The 26,534-nt window shown below is 48.0% G+C and overlaps 1 protein-coding gene across 10 annotated transcripts in view; it reads left to right on the top strand.

The window, feature by feature from the left end:
* SPECC1 (sperm antigen with calponin homology and coiled-coil domains 1) overlaps positions 1-25,121 on the top strand; it is a 206,830-nt gene extending 181,709 nt beyond the window's left edge. For 6 of the 10 annotated variants that reach the window (XM_061389762.1, XM_061389763.1, XM_061389764.1 and 3 more), the window contains 3 exons: positions 8,906-9,022; positions 14,100-14,159; positions 22,057-25,121. In XM_061389762.1, coding sequence (XP_061245746.1) covers positions 8,906-9,022; positions 14,100-14,159; positions 22,057-22,146 — 267 coding nt within the window. In that variant the 3' untranslated portion in view covers positions 22,147-25,121. The remainder of the gene's footprint in view (positions 1-8,905; positions 9,023-14,099; positions 14,160-22,056) is intronic. The other 4 variants (XM_061389766.1, XM_061389769.1, XM_061389767.1 and 1 more) reach the window with 2 other exon arrangements.
* Positions 25,122-26,534: the final 1,413 nt, after the last annotated feature.

Genomic DNA, 26,534 nt, shown 5'->3' with positions numbered 1-26,534 from the left:
TTCTTGGGGGTGGGAGGTTAAGATGCGGTTCAAGATTGTTTGTCGAGCATAAATTAAACTTGGTCTTAGAATGAAATTCCTCAGAACAAGTTGTTTAGTTATTATGTTGTGGTTTTTTTTGGGTAAGCATATCCAAAAATACACAAGTTCCATTTTCCCTTTAAAAAACAATGGTTTTCTTTTTCTCCTTACTAAAAATATTCTGTTTAGAGTACTAGAGCATTATAGGATGGACAGAATCACACTGTTCCCTGAAACCTTGTGGATTCTTTTATGGATGTGTGGAGAAGTCACTCATATGTTATGGGGTGGGTATGGGAGGGAATAAGATAGAGAAGGTCTCAGAGGGCAGATTGGCAGAATCCATCGTGGTTTATTCCATGTGTGTGCAGAGTGATAGCAAAAGGCTGAAAACAGTCTCAGCATCTGTTGTGTTCATCCACATCGTAGGAAAGAACAGAGCTGAGAATGAGCTGGTGTATAGTGAGTATTGCACGTGTGGTGGACATTGTTCTGCTTGCTTACGTGTCTCGACTGCAATCCCATGAGATAGCTCTTCCAAATCCTTTTTGAGAATTTGGAAACCAACGTGCAGAGAAGTTGCCTAATTGCTTACAATCATGCCACTAGTAAGTGACGGGCTTCTGGCTTCAGAATGCACTGTCTTAGTTTCTACACTGTAGCTGTTTCTCCCTATGTGGTGTAAGAACCTGTCTCTGGACCCTGGTGAGTAGGGAAAAAATCAGGATTCGGAACTGTCCACAGCATGCTATACTTGCATAAAAGGAGGGGGAATAAACCTTCACATTTGTTTTGTACAGGGCAGTGCTGTCCAGGAAAACTCTTGAGTTGGTGGGAATGTTCTAGATCTATGCCAACGAGCACCTTACCCACTCACCAGACATGGTTCCTGAGCAGTTAAAAGGTGGCTACTGTGGCTGAGAACCTGAATCTTAGACTTTATTTAATTTTAAATAATTTAAGTGGCTACCTGTGGCTACTGCCTATCTTGTCAGATAATGCAGGACAGAACAGACATGGGAGCTGGTGAGAGATCATTTCATCTTATGGTTTTCAATCTCTAAAAAGAACTTCTGCATAAACTTTTGTTGGAAGAGCAGATTCCATAGCCAGTCATTTCAAAACCATGAATATAGGGACTTCCCCTTGTGGCTCAGTGGTAAAGAATCCGCAGGCCAATGCAGGCGACTTGGGTTCAATCCCTGATCCAGGAAGATCCCACATGCCACAGAGCAGCTAGGACCATGCACCCCAACTAACTGAGCTTGTGCCCTAGGGCCTGTTCTCCGTAACAAGAGAAGCCACCACCATGAGAAACCCATGCACCGCAACCAGAGAGCAGCCCCTGCTCACTGTAGCTAGAGAAAGCCTGTGCACTGCAATGAAGACCCAGCACAGCCAAAAATAAATTACGAAATAAACAAAATAAATATAATCTAACCTAATCTGAGCTAGTTATTTGGAAGGTGGGGAAACTGAAAGACAGAGAAGTTGAGTCATTTGTCTCAAGTCCCAGTCACACAGCTGCTATAGTGACAAAGACCTGGGCCTCAGAGCTGCTCGCAACTTGGGTTCGTTTTTCCTCCTTGGAGTCTTTTATGTTTTGGTTTGCCAAGGTCCCTGTTCAGTCTGATTTTCAGTCACAAAAGAAAACAAGAGCCAGACTTTTGTCTCCAGTGTTCCCGGAACCACAGGGGGATCCTGTCCATGACTTGCTGGTTCTCTGTAGCCCAGCCACCAGGGGCCGCCCCCATGTGACCCCAGATCACGGCACGTCTGCCCCGCTTGCTCTACTGAACGTGGTGAACCTTTTGAGCTGGGGACCACGCTTCGTTGTGTGTGTGTCCTGTGGCACCCAACACACAAAGGGGCTCAGTGAGCATTTGCTGTCATTAGACTTCAGACTGAGGGCTGAGCTCCCCTTCCAGTCTGGAAACTTGACCCGTGAGTGCAGATGGTTCATGATGGGAACACATGCAGTGAAGCATACAGCTTATTGAAATGACAGAGTTTGCCTCCAAACCCAGAATCAGGCTCCAGAGCCTGGTCTCTGAAACACTGTACTATTCTGCTTCTCTTTGTTGAGGGTTGGAAGGACATATAAGATTTTGAGCAGTATCCTAGGCACCAAGAAACCATTTCTGTAACTTGTCCTTTGTGGATACAGATAAGCTCTCAGCTAGAGAGCTAGGGGTACAGACAGATGACAGAGCCTAGAAAAGGGGCAATTGGACCATTCTAGGATGAATGGAGCCACCAGAGCTACAAGTAACCATCTCCCTTAGAAAGAGTAGGTCAAGATGAGTGAAATTAATGAAAATGAGGTGATCTACTCAGGAGAGAGTCACTAGAGGACTGGAAAGGAAAAGTGCTTTTACAGAGACCCTGAGCATGGGCTGGGCCTGGGGATGGGACACGGCAGGGAATTGTTTCAGAGCCAAGCTGAGGGGTAGAGGGAAGACCTGGCAGGAACTAGAGTCAGAGGAACTAGTGCCTCGTGATGCGCTGGGGGTGTGGCGAGAGGGGCTGCTGTCTTGGGGGGCGGAATGGGGCCATCTGTCATGATGCCATGGTCAGAGAACCTCAGGGAGGGAAGTCATGGGTGGGGACACTCTAGCACTTGTTCAGTGAGAAAGGAGGAAGCAAGAAAGATAGGCTCCAACCGTGCTTCTGATGTGTCAGTATCCTTTCAGCACTGTCTCCAGGGGGAGGTGGTGCATATCTGCCTACACATCCCTGGAGACAAAGCAGCCCTCTTGTCATCAGAAAGCCCTCATCCTCAGATGGTCCTGTTCTCTTTCCCCTGTAACTTACCCTTGGTTCTTGCCATGTAAGTCAAAGAGCGTTCTTCCTAGACCTGCTGCTCTGAGCTACTCTGTCCCAGGTCTTAAGCCCTCAGTTCCTTATGAATCTATCTGCTTGTTATTCAGTGATGACATAGAGAAGTCCAGGGCCAACCTTCTAGGTTGACGTTTATCTAGTAATTGGTGAAAAGTATGATTATCTAGAACTTACTGAGTGTAGCAGACATATTGAAAACCAGAATGGCTGTGTTTTCCCACAAGCTTCCTAGGAATGTATTCAGGTCAGAAGACTGAGTTATAGATTTTTTATTAAGGTTTTCAAAAGGAAAGTTTATTTAGCTTAATTGGTAGGCAACTGGGGTATCACCAGTTCCCCATTCTGAACAGTAATATTGCAGTAAACATTCTTGTAGGTGTGTCTTTGAGCAGATAGATGTGTGACTATTTCCCCTAGAAAAGTTGCCTAGAAGTGAAATGACTTGATCAAATCATATTTGCATTTAGCAAAGTGCTTCTGGTTGCCTTCCTGAAAGTCTGTACCAGTTTATATTCCTGTCAGCCCACGTGGGCTTCCCTGGTGGCTCAGATGGTAAAGAATCCGCCTGCAATGCAGGAGATCCCGGTTTGATTCCTGGGTTAGGAAGATCCCTAGAGAAGGGATGAGCTTCAGTATTCATGGGCTTCTCTGGTGGCTCAGACAGTAAAGAATCCACCTGCAATGTGGGAGACCTGAGTTTGATCCCTGGGTCGGGAAGATCCTCTGTTGGAGGGCATGGCAACCCACTCCAGTATTCTGGCCTGGAGAATCCCATGAACAGAGAGGAGCCTGGCGGGCTACAGTCCATGGAGTCTCAAAGAGTCAGACATGACTGAGTGACTAAGCACACACATCAGCCCATCACCCACTTCCCCACATCTTTGTTGACTCTGTGAATTAACCATTTATTTCACTTTTGCCAATTTGATGAACAAAGTTTCTATTTTCTGGTGAGACTGAAGCCCTCCTCATGTATTTCTGACTGGTTGTATCTCCGGGTATTAGTCACTTACTGTGTGTACGCAAGTATCTTTTTTTTTAATGTGTGTCACACAGAAACTTAACTTTATGTAGCCAGTTCTTTTATACTCTTTGCATTTTGTGCCTTGGATGGCTCTGTTTCCCCAGGATGATAAACCTGTTCATCTGTATCCTCATGTTTGATGTTGGCTTATAAATTTAGCCATCTGATTAAATATACTTATCTCCAGGCAGCTGATCCCCGAGAGAAGGGACATTCATGAGGTGATCCATGGTCACAGCTCTCTGTGGGGAACAGTTTCTGTCATGGTGCAGAGCTGGTTTTGGGTGGGGAGGGGTCACAGCCGCCCTCCCGAGATGAGGACACACTGATCAGAGTGGGCACCCGAGACAGCAACCTTCAGTGAGATGGGGCCTCAGAAAGGAAGGGTGTACAGAGAGTGTCCCGTGGTCCACAGGCGGGTCTGCGTAAGTCCATGGCCAAGGACTGCACATGTGCAGGGCCGGGCCACTTGAGGGTCACCGGGTAGCCTGGGATTGGACTGGCTCCTGGAATGGGAGGCGTGGGTAGGTGCAGACATGCGTCCAGGCAGGGATCGAGGTCACATTCAGAGAGGGCGTGCAGGCCGCCTTTGTGGTGATTTCCCCTCCCCTCCCCTTGCATGTGCACATGCTCTTCTGTACTTTTCTCACCAGATCTTCAAAGGAAGCTCTGTCTCCCCAGGGCTCTTCCTACCCAAGCTGCGCCTTGCTGAGGAATGAGCTACTTTTATCCTCAATGATCTATAAATTGTTACACGCCCCCCTCCCCCCTCCAAAAAAAAATCTCAGTCTGATTCTCCAGCTGTGACAATAAGACATCTTCGAGAAAGGCCCAGGAAGCCCCAGGGCGACGGTGCTAAGGCTGCCCGGCGCCCAGGACAGCTGATCCCTGAAGCGGGGGACTGACGGCGATTTCTAAACGGTCTGCCGTCTCCTTCCCAGAAACTTTCTTTTTTTTTTTTTTTAACTTTTTAAAAATCTTGTGCATTTAGTGCACACAGAGTCGATCCATTCGTTGAAATCCATTGGAACAGCCTACAGAGACCCTGAGGGATGATGGAGTTTCAGTGGGAACAGGTCACAGCCATGTCCTTGGTGGGTGCGTGCTCTGCAGAGCAGTTCATGTTTTCACCAGATGTCAGCATTTCCAGGCAACAGAAGGCAAATGAAATGAACCTTCTAGAAGCAAATGCTGTGGTTGTTGGGTTTGCTCTGCTCTGTCAGCCGTGTTGTTTGCGAGCTGCATCCCCACTCACCCTCCTGGAACTTATCTACAACCTCAGCCTCTCTGATCATGTTCTCAGATGTTCACCAGTGTTGTTTTAGCTTCTTCTGTGCACGTCGGTTTGTGTGTGTCTCAAATGACTTCTGCGGCCCTAGGGACAGAAATCTGTTATCTTACAAAATTTTCTCCTAAGCACTCCTTTTTGGAGATGCTCAGAATGTTACCTTTTTTATATCTGAGCCTTCCTCTCCCTGGAACTTTCTCTCACTTGGGAATGTCTCTGAAGTATTTATAGCCCAGAGAAAGTTGAGGGTAATTTGCAATGAGTAATTACCATTCCCCTTGGGGAAATAGTCAGCAAGTTTCTTTTTGGTTGTAGCTCTGCTTTTCCCCCAGTAAATCTATGTGAATTCCAAAATGCTGACATTCTTTTGGACAGCCATGGTTCAGCCCCTTAAGAAGATCAGGGTCCTTGTTTGTCTTCCCTTTCTCCTTCTTAATCAGTCCTCTTCCCTGACTGCCCCCCTCCCTCACCCACCCCTCTTCCTGCTCATCTCCCTCCCCGGCCTCCCTTCATTTCTTTCCTCTTTATTGATGTAGCTCTTATTGCACGTACATGTGTACAGCTCAGTGAATTTTCATGAAGCACATACATCCATGTCACCAGCATCCAGTTCTGGACACACAGCCTCCCGACATGCTCCCTTCCATCTACTGACTTGCAGTCAAGGCTAACAGTGATCTCAGGCAGTTTTATTCGGGAATAACTCTACCATCTTGTAGAGTGCCTGGTTGGCTGATTCCCACTGCTCCGTACATTATTCTCTTGATGCGGCCCTAAGATTCAGTGGGATGGTCTCTGGGGAAAGGAAGGTACCGTATTTACACCCCTTGGGTGCCATGTTCTTGTCCTTGGTCAGTGCAGCTGTGAGCACTGAGTATTGATGCCCACAGGCTACACAGGCCTCACCCACACCAAGGCCCAGCTGATGCTGATGGTCCCCAGCTGAGGAAAAGGCTTTTCATCCGTCCTAGGGTGGGGCCTGGAATCAGGACTCGCCTTGTTCCTTGGCTCAGCCACCCGGCCCAGGACACTGTCTTCTCTCTGCCCTCACCCAGCAGCCCATTCCCGCCCAGGAGTACCTGCTGCCTACCCTATCTACAAGCCTTCTGCACAGTTCACTCTTCAGGGCCTCTGGGAAGACTCTTCTGCCACTCCCTGCTCAGCAAGGCCATCCCCATGCATCCTCCATGTCCCCTGCGCCCACTCTGTCCGCTGACCAGAAACTCGAGGAGTACTCGACTACGGTGATCTGCAGACGGGTCCACAGTTGAACAGGATTCAAGTGAGAGACCTCAGAGAGCATTGGTCAGCTCACCCCTTTGGTGTGATTCTTGTGAAAAACACGAGCATATCAAGCTGTGCCATTCTCAGCTCACCTTTTTCTCATCCAGATGTATCTTGGGGAGCAGTAAGGAAGCCCTTGGGGGTGACAGCCACAGGGTGACCCTGGAACCCAGTGCCTCTGCCCTCTGACTCCCACCTCTGACCTGAGGGACCAAGATGCACACATGTGCTTAGTTGTCTGCCAGCGGTGCTGAGGGGAGATAGTTGATACTCTCATTGTTCACATAGAACCAAGGACAGTTTCGGTGGCATTGAGGAAACTAGAGCTGTTGTTCCCCCCCAGAGAAGTGAAGGGTAAGATTTTATTTGAGCACATCATGTTCTTGGAATGAATGTAATCTTGACAGGTCACAGCTGGATGCCCTCCATCTCTGCCGGAGACAGAACAATTCTAAGACCTAGGAGCTTCCCTGGTTGTCCAGTGGTTACGAACCTGCCTTCCAGTGCAGGGGACACAGGTTTGATCCCTGGTCCGGGAAGATCCCACATGCTGCAGAGCAACTAAGCACTCTAGGGCCTGAGCTGGAGCCCTTTTCTGAGCTCTGCAACAAGAAGACTACCACAACAAGAAGCTTGTGCACTGAAGCTAGAGAAAGCCCTTGCGCAGCAATGAAGACCTAGTGCAGCCAAATAAATAATAATAATAAATTTTCTTTAAAAAAAATTAAAAGACAAAAACAAAGTCTGTAAACTGGGAAATAAGTGACACAAAAGACAAGCCCTTCCTGACCCACATGTTGGATCTGGTGAGCCAGCTGGATTTAGGATTTACATAATTCCTTGTTTTAAAAGCTGCCTCCTTGGTCTGAGGCAGTGTTTAAGTCCTGCTGCTGAAGCGTGAGGGTCCATGTGTGTCTCATGATGCCTGATGGCCAGAGAGTGGCCGTCCATCCAGAAGTGACTTGGCTTCTGATCTATCCTGAGGGCCTGAGTCATTCTGATTAACTCTTCACTCCTGGCTTTGGTGGCACCAGATTTTTACCCTCCACACTGGCTCAATAAATGAAGATGTTTGCACTTTAGATCAAAAGTTGTTCCTAAGTGGTGTTCAGTGAGTTGAAACAGAGGGCAGCATCTCAGTTTGTTAGGTGGTGGCATTGTCCCCCTTCCGGGTCCCCTTTGGCCTCTCAAATGCCTCTGAAGATAGTATAGATGGAGAAAAATGATGTTTTGTGTCATAAATGGTATAACAGTGCAGTGTAAAAAAATGTTTTCATGTTTCAGAAAAAGAAAGATCTACCAAGTGTTAAAGGCTTTTGGTGTAAAGTGAATTTATACAGGAAGGAAGTCAGGGAGGGAGGGAGAAAAGGGAAGGAGGAAGGAAACCCAACAAGAGGACGGGGGCAGTGGCCAGCGGGTGGAGCTGGACCAGCAGGGTTTGGTTTCACTTCAGCTTTCTTACCTGTCAGATGGGCATGACGCTGCTTACTTACGGGTGTGGGTGTCCTGGGAATTAAATGAGAAAATGCACAGTGACAGGCACCGTGTAGACACTCCGCCAACCGTCCTCCCTTCTCACCCCTCAAGTCCGGAAACCCTCCGCTCTTGCTAATGCCTGGTTTCTCTGCAGCTGCCCCGCCTCCCAGGGTCTCTTAGCCCAGCATCAGGTTTGAAAGCTGAAACTGAGTGAACTGGATGGGTCGTGGCCACCCACTCCAGCTCTTCCTTCTGCTTTTTTCATGAGCAAGCCTCTTCAGAAGGCATAAAATCAAAGTGCCTTCATTTCCAGCACAGCCCCCAAGTCCCATCAGGTAGCTGCAGGGTCGTCACAGAGACTTTTGAGACAAGAGATCCAGATGATCTGCTTCTCGGGGGTCCAGCCTGAGCACAGACAGACCTTGCAGCCGGGCCTCCCAGACTTGTATGTCACACTAGTGCCTGTCTGAGAGCTTAAGGACACACTGCTTAAGGTGGCTCTCTGAGGGGAAGTCCCCGGGTCTTCCCTAGGAGATGGTGGTGATGATGGTGATGGAGACGGTGATGTGATGATGGTGGTGGTAGTGATGGTGATGATGACGGTGGTGGTGGTGATGGTGGTGATTCTTCTTTGGCCAAATAAGGCTGGGAGGTACTAGGATGTACAAAGCTAACCAAGTGGTTAATCTGAGAATACAGTGTCTGAGAACCTTTGACCTACCAGCAGGCCACCAGAAATTCCCCACTGTTTCTCACTCCAGAGTCTTTTTTTGTGCATTTCTGTGAATGGATTTGGGCAACACCAGGCCACCATTCCTGGCAGCAAAATTATTAATGAATGTACTCCCAGCAGACGTGGGTAGTATCTGGTCTCATCTTCCAGCAAACCCAGAGATGCACACATGCATCGCAGCATAGCCCTGTTTAGTCATGACTCAGCAGTCTGGTGATTAATGCCACTCTCCCCACAGAACATTGATATCACCAATTTCAGCAGCAGCTGGAGTGATGGCTTGGCCTTTTGTGCTCTCCTCCACACCTACCTGCCCGCCCACATCCCATACCAGGAGCTGAACAGCCAGGAGAAAGTAAGTCCTGCATCCCCACCCCGGTCACTCTCTAGAACACAGGGGAATTTCTCACACCGTTGATACATCCCAGGGAGTGTGGGGTTTGTGGACTTGAAGAGGAAACTGGGGTAAGATTCCAGCACAGATCACAACGGAGGGCAGGTCCCACCCTCAGTAATGTCCTCAACTTCCCTTGTTACCTAGGAAAATGCAGCAGAGACCAGTTGACTGTGTCTGCTGAGAACTTCCTATCACTCAGTTTTCAGAGGAGGCCTTCATGGTTTCAAGACCTTAGGCCAGCATTTTCAAAATCTTTTCCAAAGAACCAGAAATCCCTGGCTCAGATAAACTGGGGAAGCTATCTATCATAGCACACTTCCGGAGATTCTTGATGCCATAAATACTTTAGGAAGTCCTTCATTAGAGAAACCTGTGTGACTCATTTTAGGCCAGTGTACATCAGAGCCACAAAACCTTTTTAACGTTTAATATAATCACCCATAACAGGAGTTGGCAGACTTCCCCTGTTGGGGGTCAGTGGTAGGCTTTGTTGGTCTGTGGTCTTTGTCAAAGCTACTCAGCTCTCCCATCAAAGCACCCAAGTGGCCATAGATGTTTGTCAATAATAGGCTTGCTGTGTTCTAATAAAACTTTATTAGCAAAAACAGGCTGAGGGCTGAGTTTGGCCTGTGGGCTTTGATTTAGCAAACCCTGCCCAAGAACATCCTTAAAATCATATTCCACAGAGTTATTCCAGGAAACACTGTCCCTGGCCCTGGACTCATTTACTCAACAGATGTTTCTTGGTAGCTGTCATGCCCAGTAATAAAGGCAGCAGTGGTGGTGTAGACAGGTCCTTTGTCCTTGGGAGGTGGGTGGTCAGCAAACAAGTGAGTAAACTTGTAACAAGTAGCACTGTAAGTAAATAACTGTAAACTATGACTTCCCTGGTGGCTAAGACGGTAAAGCATCTGTCTACAATGCGGAAGACCTGGGTTCAATCCCTGGATTGGGAAGATTCCCTGGAGAAGGAAATGGCAACCCACTCCAGTACCCTTGTCTAGAAAATCCCATGGATGGAGGAGCCTGGTGTCCATGGGGTTGCAAAGAGTCGGACACGACTGAGCGACTTCACTCACTCACTCATGAAAGACCATGAGAGAAGCATAGGGTGTGGGGTGAACACGGGGACCTAACTTTCACCAGGAAGGTTGTGGACGTCTCTGAGGTGGAATTCCAGTGAAGAGCCCACATGAGGGAACCAGTGATGCACAGAGCCGGGGGGCCTTCCAGAGCCAGGGAGCATGCCAAAGGCACACCCAGGGGAGCAGAGACCAGAGACATGGGGAGGCCGGTGGGCCATATGAGGAAGTCCATAGGACAGGGTGTGGGGGAGGGGTCCCGAGCATGGGAGCGTCTGTCCCCTTGGAGTCTGTGGTGTGCCACCCTCCCAGCACATGGATGCTTCACTAAAACCCATCCTTTGGGGTTTTACTGGCAGCTTCATTATACAGACATAACTAATTATATCATTGGTCATTGGTGACTGGTTCAGCCTCCAGCCCCTCCCCGCTCCCTGCAGGTCAAGGGGTGGGACTGAATGTTATAACCTCTAATCCCACACTGTCTTTCCAGGGGTTTTCAAAAATTGAGTTATTAACATACACCCAGGTGTTGTTGGAAAGGGTTTGTTATGAGTAACAAAAGACACCTGTTTTGGAACTTCCCTGGCAGTCCAGTGGCTAGAACTCTGCGCTCCCAATGCAGGGGACCCAGGCTCAATCCCTAGTCAGGGAACCAGATTCCACACGCCGCAATTCAGAGTTGGCATGCCTCCAGTAAAGACCCCACATGCTGCAACTGAGACCCAGCATAGCCAGATAAACAAACGAATAAAAACAAATATTATTACAAAAGATGCCTCCATGACTCCTACATCGAAAATTACAAAGGCTTTAGGAGCTCTGTGCAGGAACCAGGACAAAGACCAAAGGTGTATTTCTTATCATAAATCAAACTTCACAGAGGCACCAAGAGAAGACAAGGAACAGGCCTTGAGGACTCCATCCTTGTTGCCAGGGCAGGGCAGAGTGGCCCAGCGAAGGTACCAGGTACCAGGAGGAGCAGCCACAAAGGAGACCAGTAGGGGCATGTGGGGTCCCAGGATCCACAAAGCCTTGGCACTGTCGACAAAAAAAAAAATCCATCAGTCGATCAAGGAAGAAAAAGAAAATTTTTATTCAAACCAAACTGAGGCTTATAACCCTCTGAGGAAGCTCCCAGAACTGTTCTGCCTGTTAGAGGTCTAAGCACAGTCGTACAAGGTTTAGAGATAAGAGTGCTGTGCATCAAGGGATGTGACCGGTTTACACATTCCAGGGCTGCTAGTACAGAGTGAGCAGCAGGTCATGGGTCATCAGGGCCTAGGGAAGGTCAAGAAGAAAGGTTGTCTCCTAGGGGAGTCTGCTGGTGCCGGCAGAGTGTCGCTCCTCATGGTTGAGCAGGTATTGAATGTTTCTGCCGACGGGAAGGTTGGTCGAAGCCTGCTGCAGATAGGTCCTCAGGGTGTGAAGTGTTTGACTGCAGCCATGGCACTTTGTCCTCCCATCAATGGACATGTTGGAAAAGAATGGAAAGTGTTTGCTTTCACCCTTCAGATCATCTCATTGCTTCCAGATGACGGAAACCGCATCATGTCCCCTGGAGGCCGGTGATCCCTGAGATTCACGGCCAGCTGCCCAGATGTGGAAATGCACAGAACAGCCGAGCATCACAGCTTGGTCTCTCTGTTGTCCTCGAGATACGGGAGCGCATGGTTCCAGCACGCAGGTTGCCTTTCTTCTCCCTGCTCCTGGATGTTGTCCTGGGGAGGAGGCAGGTCAGGCTGTGAGATGCTGCAGGTTCATGAGGGGTGAAGGACTTAGCTCCAGGTGCATCCCTTGATGCACAGCCCTCTGTCTCAATATCCTGTACGACTGTGCTTTGACCTCTTACAGGCAGAACAGTTCTGGGAGCTTCCTCAGAGGCTGTTCCCGGGTTATAATCCTCAACTTGGCTTGAATCCTCAACTTGGTGTGGAGTTTTCATTCCAGATCGTGCAGCGTCACAGCCTCCCCTGATGACCGCTGGCCTCCTGCTTCCTAACTGCCCCATGTGGACGTGCTCTGGCTTTGGCCCCTGCACTGGGAGACCTTGTGTTCATGTTTGGGGAAAGAAACTCGTATCTCAGAGTTACCAATGAGGGTTCTCAGAACAATGTGTCAACACAGGCAAATCAAACCGGCACAGTTTAAAGCTGAGCACGTGTGTGAGACTCAGCCTGGAGGGGCTCTTGCTGGAGGAGAGAGGGAGAAATAGGGAAGGCTTCCTGGAAGGGATGACTTTGAAGTTGAGTTTCAAAGGGAAGGAGCTAATTTGAATGAAACGATGCCTTTGACCTTCAGGATGAGTGAAGTTCAGCCCTCCTCAGTTGGAGCCTGGGTCTGGGGAGCTCTCAGTGCAGTATATTTCTTGGGTTTTTTGGTGAACAGCAGACATTGAAAAGGGCACCAAGAGAGGCCTGTAATGTTTATATGCATGTTAAGTTACTTCAGTTATGTCCAACTCTGTGCAACCCTCTGGACTGTAGCCCGCCAGGCTCCTCTGTTCATGGGATTCTCCAGGCAAGGATACTGGAGTGTGTTGCCATGCCCTCCTCCAGGGTATCTTCCTGACCCAGAGATCGAACCCACGAATCTTGAATTTTTGGGCAGGTTCTTTTATCAGTAGTGCCACCTGTAAAAACCTATCAAAATCAGAATCTGAAAAGTCACTTTAGTACAAAGAGAATATCATGGATTATAGGCCATAGGAAGATAAGAAACCAGAAGTAGAGAAGGAGACACAGTTCTCCCAGCAAGAAAAGTCCCAGACAAGCAGAACTGAAAACAGACTTGAAGAAAGGCAAGGTCCAGGTCTGGAGCACACCGAAATGTGGTGTGGTTCTGAGCTGTTGGTTGTTACAAAGAGGAAAACCCTTTGGAAAGAATGTGTTGAGTGGCACAGCATCGGGACTCTGGAACCTGGGGCGAGGAATGTGATCCCAGCTGCTGTGCCAATACCCCTTGTTGTTTTCAGCCTTCAGAGTCATCCTGTTAAGAGGGTGCCGGACACTTCAGTGTGGTTGAGGAGAAGGAAGCCAAATGTATCAGCTTGAGCAGTTCAGAACATAACTAGGTGGAGGAAAGGCAAGGGAAAGTCCTACTCATCACACCAAGTGAAGTCGGGAACTGTCATTCGTAACCGATGGGACAAGAAATGATGGTTTGAGGATACTGGTTAAAGTCACAAACATAACTAATAAGGGAGCGAACGTGAGCTGTGTGACTAGAATGAAGGGAAGAGAGAGGTGCATGATTCCTGAGTCATTTAACTTAGGAGGAAGTTAGAAGGTCATGCCTCTATTTTAGAAATCAAGAAAGTGGTGGGACTTCCCTGGTGGTCCAGTGGCTAAGATTCCAAGCTCCAAAAGCAGGGGTCCCCAGGCTCAATCCCTGGTCAGGGAACTAGATCCTACCTGCTGCGACTAAAGATCCCAAGTGCTGCAACTAAGCCAAATAAATAAATATTTAGAAGGAAGGAAGAAACAGTGATGTCAGCAGGTACAGAGAAATGAAGGAAGTCGCTGAAATTAAAGAGAGAAGCGAAAAATCATTCTCCCAAGGTCCAGGATTGAGGCAAGGAAGTCTTTCATGTGATTATATTTAACTATGTGTACATATTACTTTGATAATTTTTGATACAGCACCATGATTAAACAAATTGATATACAACAGAATGTGTATGTCCTAAATATTGACAAAGTAAAAAATAACTAACAAAAATGTATCTTTGATGGTCAGGAATCAATTAATAATGTTATTTTTTAGTGACAGTGGTAATCTGTTAATCTTCTTTTTTCCCCCTTAAACTGAGACCACTGTCTGCATACTTGACTTCAACACTAGTGTTTTGTAAATAGTAGATAATCTATATGGGAGTGTCAGTTGGTGTTTATTGCTAACAAAAGCTATATATTCTTGGCTGATAATTTCATTCTGTTTGACTTTTAACCTAGAAAAGAAATCTCTTGTTGGCATTTGAAGCAGCTGAAAGTGTAGGCATCAAACCCAGCCTGGTGAGTGTCCCCCTTTGTATCCATGTGATATTTTAATCCCATGAGAAAGAACTTTATGCCGTCTACTGAATAATCTTCACAGCAATGAAGTCCATTACTCATGATTCCTGATATAAAAGTGTACAGTTGGTCTGACCACATGTGATTTAGAGTGTTTTCAGTGAAGATTTCGCTGTGCATAAATTTCAGTTCTAGACTGAATTATCATTAAAGCCCTGGAAATATGAATACGATGTAATTTTTAAAATATCAATACACAGCCAATCTCTGAAGAAGGAACGGGAAATAACTAGATGCCAGAAATTAAAAGAGGAGTGAAGACCAGAGTCCTGAGGCATGTGCTGGACTCTGGCCACCCCAGGGTGGGACTGGGGCGGTGGGAAAGGGCCTCCAATGTGTGTAGGCTGTGGTTTGTGCTCATGAAGGGGCAGGAGACCTGGCACTGAGCTCCTGTAACCAGAGCATTGGGCCTGAGACCCCTGGACAGAACCAAGGCTCCCCAAACGCTAATCTTCTTAGTGAAGGGGAGATAAAAATTGCTACCTGCCAGTCCAGGGAGGTGATAAGGAAGCTCAGTCTCTACCTTGGATTTCTTTGTGGCCAAAACCCACAAAATCTCTTGGAGGGAAGGAAGGAAAAGCTGGGCCAGATGAGGTTTTGAGTCCAAATTTATAAGATCTGCTGCAAGCAGTGACCAGTTTATAGTGTCTCTGCTGCCAGAAGCTCTGTGGCCTGGAGTACAGAGGCTACTGAAAATACACTCACAATTCAAAATTACAAAGCAGTCGGGAAAATGATCTACTTGACAATAGGACCTGCTGTACAGTACAGGGAACTGTACTTAGTATTCTGTGATAACCTGTATGTGAAAAGACTTGAAAAAGAATGACTATATGTGCATGTATAACTGAATCACTTTTTGTACACTTGAAACTAACACAACATTGTAAATCAACTAGACTCCAATAAAATTTAAACAAAGAAAAGAAAATTATCTAGTCAGCAGGCACCACGAACAATAGGACCATCTACCAGAATTTGAGATAATAAAACAATAAGAAAGAGACCTCAAAAGACTATGTTTAAACATATTGGAGATCAGGGAAGGAATAAAAATCATAAGGAGGAACATGGTTTTATTTTTTTTTTAAGATTTTGAAAAAAGCCAAGTAGAAATTTAAAATTTGAAAGTAAAAACCACAGCTGGATTGAAACCTGATTGGATACAGCAGAAAAGAGAACTGCTGAACCAGAAAATACATCACAGGAAATTACCCAGGACATATAACAGAGATTTTAAGATGAAAATGTGATAGGGGTTTTATTAATAGGTTTTCAACTTTAAGAAATGGAAAACCCAACTAACGGTTGCTTCAACCATAAAGATTTTTTTTTGTAGTTTCAGGAATGGTTCACTGCTTAATGTAATCAAGGCCCACAGAGTGTCTTTACTTTCTTGGTTCTTTGTCCTCTTATTTGTCTCTCTATGGCTGAACATGGCTGCCAAGCTCCAGACATCACTCCCATCTGTAGGGCCAAAAGTGGGGAGGAAGGGGTACAGTGAGTGCCTGACATCCCCCTCTTTGATAAGGAAACCAAAAGGCTTCCGAGAGGCCCTCCAGCTCTGTGGCAGTTCTCTGTTGCGTGGCCACCCCAGCTGCAAAGGGATTTGAGAGGGCAAACATACAACGTTTCTCATCCTCTTTAGTGGGACGCCTGCAAAGGAAACAGAGGTTGGGACCAACTGATAGTGTCTGTCACAGAGCTTAAGAGGCATGGAAGATAAAATCAGACCGTGTCCAACTCCCATGGCCAGTGGGAATTCCAGAAGTAGAGGAAAGAAAACATGGAGAGAGAATATTTGAAAAAGTGGCGCCTGAAATTTTTCCACAATGACGAAAGACCACAGATTCTTAATGGAATCTCAAACAGGATAAATAATACAAAACATCCATCCAGACACATTGTAACGTAATTGCAGAAAAAGCAAAGTGATCATCTACAAATAATTTGCACTAACCAATAATAAAAGAAACCTAGTAGAAAACTTGGAGAAGTCAATGGCACCCCACTCCAGTACTCTTGCCTGGAAAATCCCACGGACAGAGGAGCCTGGTAGGCTGCAGTCCATGGGGTCGCTAAGAGTCGGACACAACTGAGCGACTTCACTTTCACTTTTCACTTTCATGCATTGGAGAAGGAAATGGCAACCCACTCCAGTGTTCTTGCCTGGAGAATCCCAGGGACTGGGGAGCCTGGTGGGCTGCTGTCTATGGGGTCGCACAGAGTCGGACACGGCTGAAGCAACTCAGCAGCAGCAGCAGTAGAAAACTATCAAAGTCTGGAATAGGCAACTCACAAAGGGCCAATAAACGTTTAAAAACATGTTCAGTGATTAGGAAAATCTCAGCTGCCGTACAGTGAGAGATATACTTGTGTAACCCTCAGAGGGTGAAATGAAAAGGGAAAAAGACCAGGGGCTTCCCTGGTGGCTCATCGGTAAAGAATCCACCTGCCAATGCAGGAGACATCGGCTTGATTCCTAGGCCAGGAAGATTCCAGTACTGTGGGACAGCTAAGCCCATGCACCACAGTAACCTCAGCTACTGAGGCCCACACTCCCTAGAGCCCATACTCCAGAGCAAGAGAGGCCGCTACAATGAGAAGCCTGCTTATGGCAACGAAAAGGAGCGCTTACTCACCACTAGAGAAGAGCCCGCATGACAACGAAGACCCAGCACAGCCCAAAATAAAAAATAAATAAAATTTTGGGGGAAAAAAGGAAAAAGACAACTATAGTAGGAATTTTAATACTATAGTTATAACAGTGTTATCCTAACATGTTTGACAGAATGGACAGTTTTTAAAATATATACATAAATATATTTCTTCAAATAGTAAATGTAACTATTTCTCCAAAACACACAGAGAAGGAACTAGAACTTTAGCCATTAAAGAAGTGCAATTCATTGTTTTAAATATAGTCACACACACACATAAACAAAAAAATACGAGTCCGCCCAAATTCCACTGAACCTTTGAGAAACAGATGTCCCTATTGTGCAAACTCGAGTCTAGAGAATTTAAAAAGAAGTGGGGGGACTTAATGTCTGGCGAGGATGGAGTAGCAGGAACCTGATTTATCTTCTGAAACACTAAACAGCCAGGGAGTTGTCGTTGTTCAGTCCCTAAGTTATGTCGGACTCTTTTAAACCCCATGGACTGCAGCACATCAGGCCCCTTTACCCTCCACAGTCTCTGAGAGCTTGCTCAGATTCATGTCCACTGAGTCAGTGATCCCTTGCAACCGTCTCATCCTGACATCCCCTTCTTTTGCCCTCAATCTTTCCTAGCATCAGGGTCTTTTCCAATGACTCAGCCCTTTGCATCAGGTGGCCAAAGTATTGGAGCTTCAACTTCAGCTTTAGTCCTTCCAATGAATATTCAGGGTTGATTTCCTTTTGGAATGACTGGTTTAATCTCTTTGCTGTTCAGGGGACTATCAAGAGTCTTCTCCAGTAGCACAAATTGAAAGCAGCTAACAAGTAACCACAGATCATTTGCTTAAGGAAAGATACTGAATATAATGAGAACTTGTTGGAAGATGATATTCTACACAGAATATGGTTTTCTTTGTATGCTTGCGTGCTAAGTCACTTCAGTCGTGTCTGACTCTTTGTGACCTTGTAGACTGTACCCCGCCAAGCTCCTGTGTCCATGGGATTTCCCAGGCAAGAATACCGGACTGGGTTGCCATGCCCTTTTCCAGAGGATCTTCCCAACCCAGGGATCGAACCCCCGTCTCCTGTGTCACCTACAAGGGCAGGCAGGTTCTTTACCACTAGAGCCACCTGGGAAATGTTACTGTTAATATTTGCTTTTTTAAATTAATGTTTTTTCCTATTTTTTTGTCTCATGTACTACTGAAGTTAGTGAATGCTGGGAAGCAAATGAGATCATCTTGTTGAGCTAATCATCAGAGCCAGAGATTTTATTTGTACAGAAGTCTCTGAGGAGCTACTGACGAACATCATCGTGGATCTCACAAACATTTAGGAATGTTTGTGAGCAGTTTAACCAGTTCATGCCACTAAGAAAATAGAAGCTTCCTACATTATTAAGTTTACTTTTGTATCATGAGATGCAGTGAAAAATAATATATTTAATTACATGTGACATTTTAAAATTGCAACTAATCAGAATTGGCAGCAGTAACAATCCCAAGTCTTTGGTCAAGTTCTATTATTAGATTAGTCAGGAAAAAAATTCCCTTATATGTTTATATTCTAGCAAATATAGGCTTTTACATTTAGAGGATTAACAAGGATAAGAGTTTTTCCAAGTGAAAACACCACAGTGTTCCCCCGAGTTGAGAATGCATTTCTTCCCCGCCACGTTGGGAATGCATTTCTTCCCTGCCACAGTGTGAGACAGAAATTTCACCCACGGCATCAATCACAGGAAGGGTGGAGAGAGAAGAGGCGTGGCCTTGTTGCCGCTGCTGTCAGAGCAGCCAGAACGGGTGCCCTCCAAGGGTGGATGTGTTTGCACTGGTGAGGCAGACATGCCCATACCAGGCCGTGTGGTCTGTGAGGGTGTCACTTGCTTGCTGAGCCTGTGTGTCCCCCAGAATGGTCACTCCTCACACAGACTAAGGTCTTCAGGTCACCTAGGAAGGTAGGTCTTCACAGCTCAGGGTTTTATAGGGAGGTTAGAATGATTCCTTAGGTGAGGCTGAGCCTGCGCTGTCGCATAAACTTTATAGAGGCTACTCTGTACCAGGCACTTTCTGTGAGTTGAGTCATGGTCCCTCTCAGAAGTCCTATGACATAGATGCTCCTTACATGAGGAACACTGCAATTTCGTGGAAGGGCACATAGCTTGTGAGTAGCCAAGACAAGGGTCAAGGAGGCTATCTGACTCCAGAGCCCACATCTCACCCCTCCATGACCCTGCATCTGAGCAGCCATGCCAACCTGGGCTCTTAAAGCACAATTTACTCATAGTCTATCAAGCGCATATGTGTTATATTATAATTTATCTGATTATAGGGCTTATCTCTGGGCCTCTCTGGTGGCTCAGACAGTGAAGAATCCACCTGCAACATGGGAGACCTGAGTTTGATCCCTGGGTTGGGCAGATCCCCTGGAGAAGGGCATGAGAACCCACTCCATTGTTCTTGCCTAGACTCCTGAGGGAAAGAAGCCCTATCTTTTTTTTTTTCAATTACTTTTATTGCAATGAAATACACATAACATGGCTTCCCTGGTGGTAAAGAATCTGCCTGCCAATGCAGGAGACATAAGAAATGAGGGTTCAATCCCACTGTGGGAAGATCTCCTGGAGGAGGGCATGACAACCCACTCCAGTATTCTTGCCTGGGAAATCCCAGGACAGAGGAGCCTAGCAGGGTGCAGTCTATAGGGTCAAAAAGAGTCAGACACACTTAGCAACTAAACAACAACAACTATGAATAAATTTTATTGATTGATGGCTGTCCAGCCAGCCTTGCATTCCTGAGATGAACCCACTTGATCATGATTCAATTTGCTAATATTTATTAAGGATCATTGTGTTTACATTTTAGTGAGAAATTGGTATTCTTGTAATGTTTTTGTCCTGCTTTTGGTATCGAGGTAGTTCTAGCTTCACAGAATGAATGAGGAAGTGTCCCCTCCTCTTCTGTTTCCTGGAAGAGATAGCATAGAACTGGTATTATTTCTTCCTGGACTGTTTGATAGAATTAACCAGTGAAACCATCTGGGTCTGGTGTTTTCTTTTTTTGGAAGGTTTTTAGCTACTGAATCAAGTGTCTCACACTATCGGATTTTTATTGATCCAACATACCCTGTCTTCTCCTGAAAGGTGTTAACTGATTTCTTCAAACATGTTCAAACGTGATGTTGACAATGCACTAAAATAGTTTAAAATTTAATTATTGTCGGGTTCAAGCATGTAGGACAGTCTGAGTAAAACTGTGAATATTGATCAGACTTCAGAATCCTCTCTGAGCAGGAAGACGTGTCCTTGTCCCCAGAGGGGGTTTGCCATCCCTCCAGCCTCTCAGGCCATCCCTGTCTTCTCAGAGCTCATCTGCCTCCCGAGAGCACAATTCCTTATCGCTTCTGTCTGTGTCATCGTGTTAGCAACCCTCGTGTTATAAGAACTTCGGCTGTTTGTGCATCTGTCTGTGCACACAGAAGGAGGTTTTTCCTCCTTGTCTTCTGTGAATGCATTGTTTCTCTTTTCACATAGCTGTAGGTTCCTGTGTGGGGTGTTCCACGTGCTCCTTTTTCACCCTTCCCTCAGACCGATGATACGCTGATTTCTCAGCCTCACCAGGGAGAAAAATCAGTTAAATATATTTAGATGCTGAAACAGAAGCTAAGTGGCTGGTTCCAGGCCTCAGCCAGTTCTGTCCCTGCCCAGGAACAGATGTTCTGAGCTCAGCCTGCTTTTCCACTGTGTCTCTGCTTCCATCTTCATGCCAGGACCTTCCCTACTATTCTCTCATGACCACAGAAGAATCCGCAGTCAGCCCCAAGATGAATTGTTGAGTAGTGTGGTGACACAAATTTCAGGAAAGCCTGGCTGAGCAGTGGATGGAGCACCATCCTGCCGCCGTCAGTCCCCGGCCTCTGCCTGTGCTTGCTTATGGTCAGTGAAATGAGGGAAAATAAAACGTGACTAGTGACCCTTTTGCCACTGGTAACCCTCTGGTCAAATAGCTTTTAGCTGGTGTAGGGCTTTTGTGGCACAAGTAGCAGAAACAGTACTGCACAGATGCTCACTGCAAAGAAGTGACCACAGTCACACCCTGTGCTATTTGGATGGGACAGCTGTTCTCCTGGACAGTGTATGTCCGCTAAATGACGTAGCACAGCTGTGTGGGAAATTGAGTATGAAAAATGTTCAGTGACCAAGCACAGGGTACGCAGTGACAGTGTGGGAGGACATGGGTGTGTGTTCAAATGTAGCTGGGAGAAGTGGGAATCCTTTCGCAACAATGGAATCATAGTGACTCTTTTTGAAACTTTTGTTTTATTGATTGAAGTAGAGCCAATTTAGAATGTCCTTTTAGTTTCTCCTGTATAACAGAGTGATTCAGTTACACGCACACACATTCTTTTCCATGTTCTTTCCCATTTTTGTTTATCCCAGGATACTGAATATAGTTCCCTGTGCTGCACAGCAGGACCTTGTTGTTTATCCATCCTGTATGTAACGGTTTACATCTGCTAATCCCAAACTCCCAGTCCTCTCTCCCCAACCCCTTGGCAACCACAAGTCTTCTCTATGTCTGTGAGTCTGTTTCATAGATAAATTCAGTTGTGTCATTTTTTAGATTCCACATATAAGTGATATCATATGCTATTTGCCTTTCTCTGTCTGATTTAGTGTAATAATCTCTAGTTGCATCCATGTTGCTACAAATGGCATTATTTCATTCTTTTTAATGGCTGAGTAATACTCCATTGTATATATGTAACACATCTTCTTTATCCATTGCTCTGTCGATGGACATTGAAGTTGTTTCCTTATCTTGGCTACTGTGATTAGTGCTGCCTAGACCATTGGGGTGATGTATATTTTTGAGTTAGAGTTTTATCCAGATATGTGCCCAGGAGTGGGATTGCTGGATCATGTGACAACTCTTAGTTTTTGTTCAGAACTTTTCTTTTTTCAGACCTTTCTTTTAATGCTCATTGTTAAAATATGAGAGGGGCAGCAGATCATGTCTAATGTTCCTAAAAGCATAGCATCTCCTGAATAAGCGGGAAGGAAAAGCTTTTCTTTTCCCCACTGAGCACCTTTAGCACTGGCTGGGTGTTGCCTGCACCTGCTGGCCACGAGGGAAGGTCCGGCGGCACCCAGTGACCTCTGCCCTCTCCCACAGGAGCTCAGTGAGTTGCTGCACACAGACCGGCCTGACTGGCAGAGCGTGATGCAGTATGTGGCCCAGATCTACAAGTACTTCGAGACGTAGGTCCTGCGTGTCCCACACCCACTGTGCGCCCTGGACGCACCTGGTCTGTGCTGTCAGCCGCCCACTGTCTGGATTTCCAAGGCAGGTTCCACGCGAGTCCGACACACAAACAAGAAACAGCGGGGTCCACCGCACCTACCCTGAACCCTGGCACATATGGACTGTAAGTTGGGGGTCGTGCTCCCAGGGGCCCCCTTCTCCTGTGGGAGCCCTGCCATGTGTTCACTGGAGCTGCCCTGAGTCTCACGACAAACATCTAAACCCATCATCTTTCTACTAAGAATCCTGGCTTCTGCCTTCTAAAAATTCTGCACTTGCCAGTCCAGCCCCTCCAGAAACACCCGAGCAGGACACAAAAGGACAAAGTCAGCTCTCGAGCAGCTCTGAGTCACGTGAGCCCTGCCTTTTGGGGACAGACTTGGTTCCCAGAGAGGATTTCACCACCGTTAGGTCTCCTGTCCCTTCATTCTCTGGGTGGGAGACCAAATGTTTGAGATGAAAGGAGCCCCTGGGTGTGTGCTTGGTGCCCCTGGGAGGGACAGGAAGGGGTGTGTCTGGGGCGTGGTCACACCAGGACTGGTGCTTGGCAGTGGACAGAAAGCCTCTGTGACCTCACCGGCTCCTTGCGTCCTGCACATGTTCATGCCCGTCCACACCCACATGCTTGCACATGCAAAACTTGACAAGAGTCCCTCAGACAGAAGGGACGGGCCTGTGTTGGCCAAGGTCCTCCTGCTTTTGCACAAGCAGGCTGAAGATGTGTCTTTTGGGTGTGCTGGGCAGACAGCATCTCAGCTCTGGCTTTGGCTTAGTCCTTCCCCAGGCCTCTTAAATTTGCATGGACAGGAGGCCCGAGCGAGGCAGGGAGGGCTCGGGTACGACTGGATGAAGGGCATCGGCTTTCCCAGCATGTGCAGTCACCCCATGTGGCTGCAGAGCACCCCCACCCCAGAGCAGTCCCTCCCCTGGGTCGTGCAGGCATGGGTGCAGGTCATCACCTGGGCAAATACATGCACATTTCATGGCAAATGAGGCCCCCCTGGCCCAGGGGGCTCCCACAGCTGCTGGCATCAGTGCCCTCTGACCCAGGTCCATTGACACTCCCTGAGCTCAGGGCTGCCCACCCTGCCCAGTACACCCTATGAGCCCGGGGGGGCAGGCGGGCCCTTCTGCACACCCGGGCCCTGTTGATCCCTGTCCTGGGAGGTGTGAGCTCAGCCCCCCTGCCCAGTTGCCTTGGAGGAGACACTGGCCCCGCCAGGGTCCATCCGTCCCCCTCAGGCTGCAGAGGTGACCCACTAGGGTTCTTGTCTGGGGGCTCCCCGACAGCATACACCCCCTCACCTGCCCCGGCCTGGGGTCAGAATGTCAGGAAGGGACACCAGCGTCATGTTGTGTGTATTTTCAAAGTCCCTGAGAAGTGCTGGAAGGGGAGTCTGGTGACAGTAACCATGTGGGGTGTCTTCACGTGGAAGGTGGAGCCACCTTCCTGGACAGTCTGCTGGAAGTTACCCGGTGTCTCCTCCCAGGTGTCTGCCTCCTCCTCGCCCCCTGCTCCTGCCTTGCTCACCCCACAAGGGGGTGTCACACCCAAGAGGGCTTCGTTGGTGGCTGTGTTTACTCTGGGTTCGCTGCAGGCTCTGCGGGAGGGGTTGCCGATGCCTGGTGCTGCTCCTGGTGCCCTGTGGTTCCTGAGAGGGTCTAGGATCGGCTCCTGCGGCAGTCTCTCGGTGGGGGGCTCACTTCAGGTTAAAAAGAAGAGAGGGGGCCATGTGCAGTTTATTTTTATAACTCGGAGAGGTTGCCCAATTCCCCTTGCTGCCCAGCGGGCAGGCTAGAGCACAGCGTGCCTGTGTCCTGCCCAAGGGACCAGGTGGTGTAGGGCAGTCTGGCCCTGGGCATCCTGGTGTGGGGTCAGGTCTTCAGTACTGAAGAGGCGGGGGGTCACCTCGGTCTGATTTTAATTGAGGAGCTCAGAGCACAAGTTGAGTGTGGAATGTTTTTAAAGTTGAGAACACATGGTGTTTACCATAAGCGCACCCCACCCTCCCCAGTTCCCTGTCCTGAGGTTTTCACAGGCCACTGTATGTTTCTTCCCATCTTCCTCCACCCAGCACTTTGTCATTTAAAATTATTTGGTGGTTCTGCAGATCCTTTTTCCAAAAAAATGCATTATTTTTATACGCAAGATAGACACAAAATGCAAGATCCCCAAGAGGGGCGGAGTTGTTTTAAGACACAAAGAGAAGCCCTTGGCTCTTTGTGTGCTGAGTTGTCTCCTGGCTGATGGTGGTGCCACAGCCCCTGCCCACTGGGCTGGCCATCTGGGAACCCACACCTCTCCTGGCCCGTCCCTCCTCACCTCAGAAATGATGGTGGTCTTTGGTTTTCGCTCTTCACTCAGCTGTTGTATAGCTTTTATTGAGACCACCCAAGGACCCCAGGGGACCCACACCTGGTGTCACGGTATCCGTGGGTCTCAGCCCCAGAATGGTGGGCTGCTTTCCCAGCCCCCTGCTGTCCCCACCAAGGGACAGGCCCCTCTCTGTGCCCTGCCTGGGATGGAGGACTCGATCATCAGATACGAGCTCCTTTGCACATCCAGCCCCAGTCCTCCCCAGCCCAGAGCCTGAGGGCCATTTGAGAGGAAGTGAGAGTGGCATGCAGCAATGGACAGGACTCAGAAGCCCTTTTATAAAGGATATTTAATATCGTGGCCCCAGCTTCGTGGCAGGTTTCACTTTTCTGGCCAGGTTAAAGTTTGGCTGGGCCTACGCTGCCCTGAGCAGCTCTCTGACTGTAACCACACGAGCTGAGTGCAGTGGATGAATGCGGCCTCGTTTCTGCCAGGAGTGCAGAGTGCCAAGCGTGGTCCAGACACGACAGATGCGTGTGCAAATGTGGACACGACCAAGTATGACATATGACTCTGTAATATTTCTAATAAATATATTTTGTTTCTGTCTGATTGTGAATTTGTCCCAGCGACATTTATTGTTACTGTTTTCTCAAAATGCCAGACTTCCATTCAGTCCATTCCAAACTGGCACCTCCAGGCCCCTGTTCCTTTCTGGGCATGGTCTCCACCGCAGCTGCCATGGGTCACCGGAGAGGTCTGGGCCCTGATGCCCCTCAGCCTCCTTCACTGCATGGCCCCCTTGTGGAGCCCGCCCTCCAAGGCTACACAGGATGCTGTAGGCTGCATGGACGGGCCTGCCAAGGATGGGGAGCAAGCAGGAGGGGGTCATACCAAGATCGTGGGGGCAGGGTGAACATGAACTTGAATGGACATGGGCTGCTACAGTGTTCTGACACCAGGATGCCATGCGAGTGATTCGTCAGGTGGTTTGTGGTCTTCAGGCACTTCTCGGAGGCCACTGTTCACAGATGTCTGGGGACCAGCCCAGCCCACAGGAGAGGAGAGAGGACACAGGAGGAGCCTCATGACTTCCTCCTCCTTCTAGGGAAGCCCCTGCCCCACTTCCCACCCTGACAGGTTCTGGCCTTTCCCTCCTGGGGGCCTCTGATGCAAGTGGAACAGACCCTGAGCCAGGATGGCAGCCACCACCCGCTTCCTCTGGACAGTCAGGTGCCAGGCAACTGTACCCAGAAGACACCAGGGTCCTCGTGTGATAACCTGCCATTGTCCTAGCTGCTCAACCTGTGTACGTGTGTGTGCGTGCACACACGGGCACACGGACATTTGGTGGATGGCCAGTGTCGCAGCCAAGGCCAATTGACCCCCTTCCATGGTTTGGGGTCCAGCAGGGAGGTTCCTGATCTATGGGCCTGGACCGCTCTGTGAGTGAAGTTCGGTCCAGGCATACTGAGTTCCGTCTGAGGCATGAGCTGCCCAGCGAGGCCTGACCCACAGCCCGTGCCCCAGTGGTACTTTGCGTCTGTGGTCAGTGGCTCTGTGCTGCGTTGAAGGCCTGGGGACTCTGGCCGCGGGGTCTCGGCCAGCTGTGGGCACCTTTGCCAGTTCTTCTGTTCCTCCTGCCACTAAGCGCATGGCTTCCCAGGGCAGAGCCAACAAGATCAGATGTGTACAGGGCCAGGGATGTTTTCAGTCTGAACTTGCAGTCCTGGAGGCCGGGGTTTTAGACCTTACCTCCTATAGACCAGCACACCCAAATGGCCCCTCAGGGTCTCAGGACAGGGTTGAAGCTGTGCACTGTGACTCTTCAGAAGTCTTTTATTTTGAGGGCCTAAAATTTGTATTTGAAGTTTTTAAAATGTTGAGAATTCTACATTCCCTTCCTAACAGGTCATATAAAAATGTTGACTTTTCCCCTAAAAAATGTTTGAGTACTATCAGGACGTTGGTTGGGAAGATTCAGCACCTCCTTGTAGAGCTACGTCCCCTGGCATGAAGAACCCATAGGCAT

Source organism: Bos javanicus, chromosome 19 (genome assembly GCF_032452875.1).
Source record: "Bos javanicus breed banteng chromosome 19, ARS-OSU_banteng_1.0, whole genome shotgun sequence".
NCBI lineage: Eukaryota > Metazoa > Chordata > Mammalia > Artiodactyla > Bovidae > Bos > Bos javanicus.
This window is presented reverse-complemented; position numbering and strand designations above follow the sequence as displayed.